The 10,886-nt window shown below is 32.5% G+C and overlaps 1 protein-coding gene across 11 annotated transcripts in view; it reads right to left on the reverse strand.

The window, feature by feature from the left end:
* Positions 1 to 10,886, reverse strand: part of LOC111682266 (plexin-B) — a 160,086-nt gene that overhangs the window by 133,668 nt on the left and 15,532 nt on the right. For all 11 annotated transcript variants that reach the window (XR_006940165.1, XR_006940153.1, XR_006940167.1 and 8 more), the window contains 2 exons: positions 8,150 to 9,968; positions 7,783 to 8,085 (listed from right to left, as the gene is read on the reverse strand). Coding sequence is in view for 6 of the 11 variants with exons in the window: in XM_046945898.1 (XP_046801854.1) it covers positions 7,783 to 8,085; positions 8,150 to 9,580 (1,734 nt within the window). In the remaining 5 variants the exon portion in view is untranslated. The remainder of the gene's footprint in view (positions 1 to 7,782; positions 8,086 to 8,149; positions 9,969 to 10,886) is intronic.

The raw sequence follows: 10,886 nt of genomic DNA on the forward strand, positions 1-10,886 counted from the left end.
CACTAGAATACTGTACGAGGCAGGTCTAACAGGAATTGAGGGAAGTACGGAGGGTATTTCTGATCATTTGGTTACGACCCTGGACTTCGGAGTAACACCTTCAATAGTGATTCCTAGTAGGGATGAGTGGGAAGGATCCGAAGTACTGTTTGAGGGGTGTGCAGTTTTCACTGACGGATCCAAGATGGACTCTGGCACAGGTGCCGGGGTTTATTTGGTAGACAACAATATAAGAGTGTCCTACAGACTTCCGGATGAATGTAGCGTTTTTCAAGCGGAAATCCTGGCTATATGGAAATCCGTGGAAATTATTAAGACACACATTACTAGGGGGTCGGAAGTGACGATTTACGTTGATAGTCAGGCAGCTCTTAAAGCTTTGCAGTGTAAAACGTTGCATTCTAGCTTGGTAAATAGCTGCAAAAAGGACCTGGAAGGGTTAGTCAGGTTATACACATTCAGGCTGTGTTGGGTACCGGGACACTGTGACATACAGGGCAATGAGATTGCAGATGAATTGGCCCGACAGGGCTCGGATCTGGAGCTCGGTAGAAGAGTCAACTCGGTAAAACCCCCCATTTGTCATTACTATAGACTAATTTCCGAATACTTCAAAAAAACCACCAAACCAATCCTGGTACAGTAGACTGGATTGTAGGGTTTCTAGGACACTATGGCCGAAGTTAAATCCAAAAGCAACTAGAATGCTATTAGGATTGGACAGGAAGAGTACAAGGATTTTAGTAGGGGTAATAACCGGACACTGCTCAATTGGAGCCTTTAGGGGTAATGGGGTCGGTAACACACAGGATTTTTGCAGGTTGTGTGAGGACGAAGAGGAACTGGAGACAGTAGAGCATATTTTATGCCACTGTCCCAGATTACAGAGTCTGAGACTGAAATGGCTAGGTAAAAGATTCCACGATGAACTAGGAGATGTAGCAAGGTGTAACCTAGGCGACATTATGGGCTTCATTAGGGTAACTTTTTGGATTTTCAGTTAATAGACAATTAAGGATTTCCCTTCCATGACCACTTCTTTTTTCTGTTCTCTTTTTGGAGGGAAAATCTCACTCTTCTCATCTCTCCTTTTTTCTGTTTTCTTCTGTTTTCTCCTTGTCTTTTATTAAAGGGATTCACAATGGTCTCCGAGTGGATGTATACATTGATATACAACTCTTTTAAACTAAACTAAACTAAACTAAACTATATCAGACGTCGGCGCTAGTATTGTTCTGACAACGAAGATTTTCGGCAAATTACATGTACACAACACGATCGCATACGAACCTCTAAACAAGAGCATCAAAAATAAAAATATTTTATTTAGTTGCTTTGTTAAAGAAATTTCAAACACAATTTGAAAAAAACAAAAAACAACTTGCAGAAGCAAGAGCATAATTTACAAAAACAACGTACACTCTAAATAATTTTCTAAAGTGGTGTAGGGTATAATGAGTGTGTGTTTATTTCTTTTTGTTTGAAGTCTATAGACTGCTAAAGGGCTGGACCGATTTTCTTTAAATTTTCACAGTGTCTTCCTGTATGTCTGGAAGGAACTATATAAATAATGTACCGGCGGATAGAGAGGCAGATAAAAAAATCACCACTACACACACACTATTGGCATTTTTTTCATTGAAATTGTACTGGAAAAAATATTTGGTTATTTTTAATTTTGAAGATTAAATTGCATTACTGTAAAATGCGAATAATTATAAACAATGTGTAATAAATGTACTTAAGAATGATAATTTCTTCAACATTTCTAATTAAAATGTACAAAAAAAGTATGAAACAAGATTAACTTATTTACTTTCATTGTTATGCATTCTAAGGACTGAGATCGAAAAATTCTTAACACACGTTTTTCATTACATTTTTCAACCAAAGTATTATTTGATTTTTTTTTTTTTTTTTTGATCAAGTTACCTTTGAAAAACATGTCAGTTATTATGTGTAATGTCAATTATATTAATTTTTTTGTTAATCTGATTAAAATGAGTGACCAGAAAAAAGTGCGTACTGAAATTATTAAATATTTTCAACTAAACCCAACTTGGTCTTACAAAAAGTTGGCCAAGCATACAAAGGTCTGCCGTCAAACTGTTTCCAATGTTATTAAACAGTACCGGGAGAACTTGTCAGTTGAAAGAAAACCTGGTTCATGTAGAAGGAATGGTCCACATGATGTTTCTAAACCAAAAAAAATAGAACGCATTTTCAAAAGAGCTCCCAACACATCCGGTAGGAAAGCAACTCGGTTAGCTCAGTGCTCGGACCATTTGGTACGAAAAGTTAAAGCTAATGCAGGTTTAAAAACATACAAGGCTCAAAAAGTTCCTGACAGGAACGCTGCTAAAAATTCAGAGGCCAAAAACAGAGCACGGAAATTGAAGTCAAGTTTTATAAAAAAAATATTCTTGCTGCATAATGGATGACGAAACGTATGTTCTGGCAGATTTTTCGCAACTTCCAGTTCAAAAGTTTTATGTTGCTGATGCTCGAGGGAATGTTGAAGAAAAGTTTAGGACCCAAAAACAGACAAAATTTCCCAGAAAGTTCTTGGAAATTTTATGAATTTTACTTAGTTGGTCTTCTGAAAAGTCTGACACAATTCTAGATGCTGTGTTTTCGAGCAAAGATGATATATCAATACAAGATTCCACATCATTAACAGCAATAGGTGATGGTAGGATAGTTTGTTTTTTTCCTGGATTGCCTTGTATGATGGTAATATATTGTGTCCTTTTTCATGCAGAGCTTTCTTTAATATTTGGTACTTATTTCGACTGAGACCCAGTTCCAACATAAGCGCTATTGCATCCTCTTCAGTAAAATTTGATTGTGATGTTGGAGTTGGTATACTTTCCACAATTCGCTTAAGTCGTTTTGGTAATGCATTAGGAAGAATAGTTGCAATATGTACGGCATTCATAGGTTGGTTTTCCTTTTTCAGCATTTCGTTAAATGTATCTGCAATTTCCTCATTTGAGATTGAAAAAAGTTTTTGTGTGACCCTCTTCTTTTTTTTGACCTTGAACATAAGTCTTCGTATGACTTGCAAGGCGCTCCTGCTGATGTGTTGTAAGTTGAGATTTCCGTAGTAGTTTCCATCCAACTACAAAATTTGAATCGAAATTTCTTTTGATTTCCATCCACAGACTTACTTTTTACATCAAAAATTTGTAAAAAGTTTTCAATTTTTGATATGCCTGTTTTGTCTACTTTTCTACTAAGGAGTGAGATCGAAAAATTCTTAACATACATATATGTTTATAAAAAAGAAACCACTAAACTTACAGCTTTATTTTTTTTATTTGATTCAAATTATTATTACAATTTACAAAAACAAAATATTTTTATAGTTTTAATCACTAGTGATGAAATTTTGAACCCTTTTTGGAAACCCGTTTTTATAGTGTTTTTATAGTGCTTTCTGTCACTTTGCTCGAACATGTAGTCCATCTCCGTTTAAAATCTACCACACTTTTGGACACCTTTTTTGTACTCTTCAATTCTCTTTTAACAAGAGCCCAATATCTCTCCACTGGCCTTAGCTCCGGGCAGTTTGGAGGATTTGCCTCTCTTGGTACAAATACCACATTATTGTTCTTGTACCACTCAAGGGCTTGTTTACCATAGTGACAGGATGCCAAGTCAGGCCAAAAATAAGTGGACACATTGTGAAGTCTTATGAATGGAAGCAGCCTTTTTTGTAAACATTCCTTGATGTAAATTTCGGTATTTATAGAGCCCGTTGTAACAAATGATTGGCTTCTTTTGCCGCAACTGCATATTGCTTGCAATACCAAGAACTTTCTGGGAAATTTTTTCTGCTTTTGGGTCCTAAACTTTTCGAAAATGCGTTCTATTTTTTGGCTTTAGAAACATCATGTGGACCATTCCTTCTACCTGAACCAGGTTTTCTATCAACTGACAAGTTCTCCCGGTACTGTTTAATAACATTGGAAACAGTTTGACGGCAGACCTTTGTATGCTTGGCCAACTTTTTGTAAGACCAAGTTGGGTTTAGTTGAAAATATTTAATAATTTCAGTACGCACTTTTTTCTGGTCACTCATTTTAATCAGATTAACAAAAAAAATAATATAATTGACATTACACATAATAACTGACATGTTTTTCAAAGGTAACTTGATAAAAAAAATCAAATAATACTTTGGTTGAAAAATGTAATGAAAAACGTGTGTTAGGAATTTTTCGATCTCACTCCTTATATGTAGTTTTTATATAATTTGAAATGTCTTCAATTCTTTCTGGCCCTTTTGAGGATACACTCCATAAAACGGAACACAACTCTTCGTACTTTAATGTAATCTTCATTGTAGATTTCTAAAATATGGTACTTAAAATCTGAGAAGTTTACTTAAGGAGTGAGATCGAAAAATTCTTAACACACGTTTTTCACTTACTTAAGGAGTGAGATCGAAAAATTCTTAACACACGTTTTTCATTACATTTTTCAACCAAAGTATTATTTGATTTTTTTTTTTTGATCAAGTTACCTTTGAAAAACATGTCAATTTTTTTGTTAATCTGATTAAAATGAGTGACCAGAAAAAAGTGCGTACTGAAATTATTAAATATTTTCAACTAAACCCAACTTGGTCTTACAAAAAGTTGGCCAAGCATACAAAGGTCTGCCGTCAAACTGTTTCCAATGTTATTAAACAGTACCGGGAGAACTTGTCAGTTGATAGAAAACCTGGTTCAGGTAGAAGGAATGGTCCACATGATGTTTCTAAAGCCAACAAAATAGAACGCATTTTCAAAAGAGCTCCCAACACATCCGGTAGGAAAGCAACTCGGTTAGCTCAGTGCTCGGACTATTTGGTACGAAAAGTTAAAGCTAATGCAGGTTTAAAAACATACAAGGCTCAAAAAGTTCCTGACAGGAACGCTGCTAAAAATTCAGAGGCCAAAAACAGAGCACGGAAATTGAAGTCAAGTTTTATAAAAAAATATTCTTGATGCATAATGGATGACGAAACGTATGTTCTGGCAGATTTTTCGCAACTTCCAGTTCAAAAGTTTTATGTTGCTGATGCTCGAGGGAATGTTGAAGAAAAGTTTAGGACCCAAAAGCAGACAAAATTTCCCAGAAAGTTCTTGGTATGGCAAGCAATATGCAGTTGCGGCAAAAGAAGCCAATCATTTGTTACAACAGGCTATATAAATACCGAAATTTACATCAAGGAATGTTTACAAAAAAGGCTGCTTCCATTCATAAGACTTCATTATGTGTCCACTTATTTTTGGCCTGACTTGGCATCCTGTCACTATGGTAAACAAGCCCTTGAGTGGTACAAGAACAATAATGTGGTATTTGTACCAAGAGAGGCAAATCCTCCAAACTGCCCGGAGCTAAGGCCAGTGGAGAGATATTGGGCTCTTGTTAAAAGAGAATTGAAGAGTACAAAAAAGGTTTCCAAAAGTGTGATAGATTTTAAACGGAGATGGACTACATGTTCGAGCAAAGTGACAGAAAGCACTATAAAAACGTTAATGGAAGGGTTTCTGAAAAGGGTTCAAAATTTCATCACAAGTGAATAAAACTATAAAAATATTTTTTTTGTAAATTGTAATAATAATTTGAATCAAATAAAAAAAATAAAGCTGTAAGTTTAGTGGTTTCTTTTTTATAAACATATATGTATGTTAAGAATTTTTCGATCGCACTCCTTATATACCAATTCTTGTCATGATACAGGTATTCCAAAGTAAAAAATTACGAACTGTCTACCTCTTAACATTTAGGACTATATTACTATAACCTGCAATTCAGTCACTGATATTTCTTATTAGTGAAAGAATGGAAATTATCATTACCTGTATATTTTTACCTACATGATTATAAACGAAACAGAATGAAATGATCTGTCGAAAAAAATTAGGTAAAAAATAGTTATAAATTTCTGAAAATTTAAGCATAATAGGACCTTTCAATTATAAGGATAAGCAAACAAATGGAAAATAGGTAAATATAAGATTTAAACATGTTCTGTCATATTTAATACTAAAATCTGAAAAATACGAAATTAAAGGATACAGGTTTAAATGAACATATTTTTGAATGTAATTGAGATATTGGCTTGAAATTTTTTGTAAAGGGTCGAGAATTTCCATATCTAACTAAAAAATGATAAATATGGACTAAATTGTTGTAGCTATATGCGACCCTATTGAAATTTTGATATAATTCATAGTTTTAGAAATTTAACAAATATGTAATATAAGACAAAATCTTTATTTATGAACAAAACTCAATGAAATCTTCAACGCTTGTTAAATTTGTCATTTCAAATAAGAAAATGCAAAAAAAAATTGAAAAGGTCAGAGGGCATCCCGCAATTCCCAAAAATAGGAATGAAAATCCCAAAAATGGGATTTTTTACATTTTTGCCCATAGGGTACACATTTCTTTCAGGGCTGGGAAAATACTTTTGGAGTAAATAGAAAACATATTAAGGTTTCTAAAACTGCTTTCAATTTTCTGATCCCAGCTTTGGGATTTTAGAACATGTCGCCCAAAGTTGAAGTTTTGATAAAAAATAGGTCATATTCGGAAGGACGCAGTGGCAACATTTTCAAAAAATAGGACAAGTTTTTTACGCCAAAGCGTTCTGCGTAAAGATACCTTTTAGAAAACTATAAAATTGTTATATGTTCTTAAAGAAAATTTTACTTTATTAATAAAAGAGTTATGACACATTTTGGGCAAAAAAACGGCAAAAATCTAAAAATTTTTGAATTTTTAAATTAAAAAACGTATATTTTTGGATCTGTAAATGATATTGATCTGAAATTTTTTGTATATTATTAGAAATTTTGTTGTCTCTAACAAGAAAAAATTGAGTCCATTTGGTCCAAAATTACGCCCGGTATTCAAAATAAGGCGGACCAAGGTATGGTAAATTTTGTATCACTAAATTTTTAAATGCCTATAACTCGGATATTATAAGAGATAAGTAGTATGTTTTTTCAAGATCTCGTCGAGCACTTTCAGAAAATATAAAAATCTTTGTATTTGGGTGAAAAACAAAAAAATGGCATGAGTTAAAAATTTTACATGTCGTAGGTACCCTACTTTGAGCCGCCACAGCTCCGTCCCTGGGGCATCTGCGGGGTTCATCTTCAAAACTTAAACTCGAATACTCCTTGGCTAAGCCAGTAATGAGCGAGTAGTACTTCTAAAACAGTTAAGAGAGTATAAGCTGTCAATATCTTTTTTGATTATAGCCTATAGGCTAGGTTATTGAATATTGTTAAATAAATAAATAAAAAATAGTTTTATAGGTTATTCTAATACTTTTACCAATTTATTTTATTTTTAATTTATGTTATTTTAGATGTTTTGAGACCCTTGATTCAGCTGCTAGGTTCCACATATTCGAGAAATTGCTGCTAATCCCAACTTAAATATGAAACATCAAAGCACAAAGTCTATTTAATTTTCAGAAATGCATTTCTATTTAAAACTTTTTTAAAAGAAATGAAAAACAAATATTTTTTAAAATTTTTGCTGCATACCATATGCATTGTAATAACTGGTTTCCATTATTTTTTCCAACGCATATTTTAGTTAAATTTAAATAAGAATTTCCCGAGTCCCGAAAAAAGGTTTTCCATTGAAAAATTTTCTTGTTTCTATTTTTTTGTCCGGTAGTATAAATAAAATCCAGTATAGGATTTATTTTTCTATTTTTTTACTTCATATTTGTCATTTAATTATACACATTTTTTTAATAAAAATAAATACCTTGCGTTTAGATAGTACATATAGAAAATCTTTTTTTGGTGACATCATAGTATCCTGTAATATTTGGTTTCCAGGATCTACCATTATTTCTTCATATTCTCCAGGATGATGTCCAGATATTAAAACTTTTTTTATTTTTCCTTTGTCCGTGCCAAGAAACGCTAAGGAATGTGGTCCAGTGGTAGTTGCTGTTACAGATGTTATAGAAACGTTATCAAAGTGAAATAACGCATTCGAAGTAATTGGAGATACACCACTTATTTTAAGCCCAACATTACAAAAGTTATACACATTGCCAGTAGTCTTAAAATAAAAAATCAATAAATACAGACTTTGTTAATAATAAATAAAGATAATAGAAACTTACCCTAGGACAGCGGCCATCATCAATGGTACCTGATATATAACCCAAATTACGGTCCTTTATTGTACCATTAAAACATAGATGAATATTTTCGTTAAATACTTCCTCTATTTCTTTTAGACTGTAAATACACATAGCAGATTTATCTTCAGGCTGATTTGTAATTTCTCTAGATGGTGAAAATATGGCTACTAAAACATGATCACCCTTTTTGATTCCCATTTGTTGGGCCAACTTTTGACCAGCTTCAGTTATTTTAGCATCTCGTAATATATTATAATCAACTTTATTGTGGGTTGCTAAACATTGTATAGTTATTTCTGTATAACTATCATAGTTGGAGTCCGTAATACAGATTCGCGCTAAGCGTGTAACATATCCTGCCTCTTCAGCTAAGTGGGAACGCTTTTGAACTATAGCGAAATAAGCGAACTCCGATGAATTAAATCCATAAACATAATCGACCAGGAAGTGATCTCTGTACTTAACATCTATATTTATAATCGATTGTTTGATTTCAAATTCAGCGTAATTCAAATCTTCCAAACGTCTCGACGATATTGCAGGCACATCATGTCTATAATCTCCAACATTAGTAAATGTTGTACCGACATACAAAATGTCTTCCTTTTTCCAGGAATACTTTGCAGGGCCAACAAAGGCATAAGTCGAGGCAAACTCATCATTAGCCGCTAACGGTATATCGATAAAACGCGAATTTTTCGGAAAACGTGCTAAATTATAGATATCACAGGCACCCTGTCGCACACTACCACATGCTATTAATATACCATCCCCTTGAGAATAACTAACAATCAGAATTTTATTGTGATTATTTACAAGCGAAGTCTCAACTTCATCCGAGCAACCGCTGGCATGGCACTGAGGAGAATCGTTTTTTGGACCAGTTAAAGCTTGAGATAATACTCTTAGGTTTTCATTTAACTGTAAAATTTTGTTTGTGGCGCCCGCATAAAAAACATTACGTTTATAATCGTACGCTAAATGTGTGAGATAATTTTGTAAACTACCATTTGAAGAAGACGAAGATCCAACTGAAGAAGTTGTTGTTGAAAAATTTCCAATACTTGAAGTAATTGTTGAGGAGTCGGGCAATCCATCAGCCGTAGTTACGGCTTGTTCATCAGTATGTCCAACAGATATCTGAGGGAGGGTAAATTGGGCCACAATTTCCCCGGATGAAAATACTTGAGTGTGTGTAGAATTAAGATTTTTATTATTTATATGTTGTCCTGCTATACACTCGACTACTACTCCTAGTATTGCAGACCATAATATCAGCCAATTAAATCCGTAAAGCAGTAATCTTATAGCTATATCAATTAAAGGCTTTCGTTTCCTCTGACATCCTTTTAGATTACAATGTTCTGAGCTCGATTTGTGTTTATAGAAAGTAGTTTCATTAGATGTCATATTTGTAAGTAATTCCTTATGTACATATACATATATATTTAAAATTATACGCTTATTATTATATATTTTATTAGAAATGCATATATATAAAACTTCCTCAAAGTTTTATTATTGTTTTGCAAATACTTCCTTTTTAATAATGGTGATTATTAAGCGATATAGTTTCCTTACGAAATCGCATATAGAAATCAATGAGATGTTTTTAAATACTGATCAATAAATTCATTATTTCTCAATATTGTGAATTGTTGTCGTAGTAGTAAAACGATCGTTTAGAGTATGAATTCAGTCTTTGCTTTTGTAAAGGGTATATGGGAGGTATACAATAAAAATCGCCACATTTTTGTGTCTACACTTATGATTAACATTAACGGAGCAAATCCATATCCTAAAAAATAAAATAAATTATTACTTATTTAGTTTCTCATTTTATACTTGTTATGTTGAATTTATTTTAAATTTCGAGTATGTACATGTGTTTTATTTTATTTATCACATAAATAAACTATAGTATCAATACATTTGCTTACCCATTAATTATACATTTATGATACATTGTTAATTATAGACTTAAAAGCTATTTTATGACTCTATAAATTGTATAAATATTTTGAATAGTGTTAATCATTAAATGCTTCTGAATAAGATCTTAATTAAATTAAAAATTCAGATTATAAAAATATGCACATATTTAAATTGATTACAGATAAAAATTCAAATATTTTTCAGATTATATGTGGCATCACTGTGTTGTTTATTTTTTTGTGTTTCGTTTCTTTGTTTGTTTGTTTTTTATTTAAGCATTCGTACGTGTGACTTCTGTTTCTATGTATTAGTAACAAATTTCAAAGCTTATACCACACAAAATTCCGAAACGATCTTATTATATATTTAGTGGACATCAGCGAAGAAATTCCTTTAAAATTATATAACTTTGGTCAAAATCAAATGTCTACTGTAGGAGTAAAAGAGGTCACAAAAAATAGCTTTACCTATTAATTATATAGATTTTTAATTTTACTGGCTAACAAACTATGTATATATGTATATACAGTAGGACTTTGATTATCCGTGATTCGATTATCCGACAACATCAATTATCCGCGATGGAAAAATAATTTTTTTGCATCGACTTAATTTTAATTTGGATTGACTTAAATTTTTCAGCATCGTTTAACCGTGATTACCTCTATTATCCGTAACTAGCTATACCCAGTGTGCTTCGCTACCCTCATCGTAATGGAATAAAATAAATATCATTATTGTAAATGTATATATATCTGCAATATCAAAAATTCCCCTTTTA

Source organism: Lucilia cuprina, chromosome X (assembly GCF_022045245.1).
Source record: "Lucilia cuprina isolate Lc7/37 chromosome X, ASM2204524v1, whole genome shotgun sequence".
NCBI lineage: Eukaryota > Metazoa > Arthropoda > Insecta > Diptera > Calliphoridae > Lucilia > Lucilia cuprina.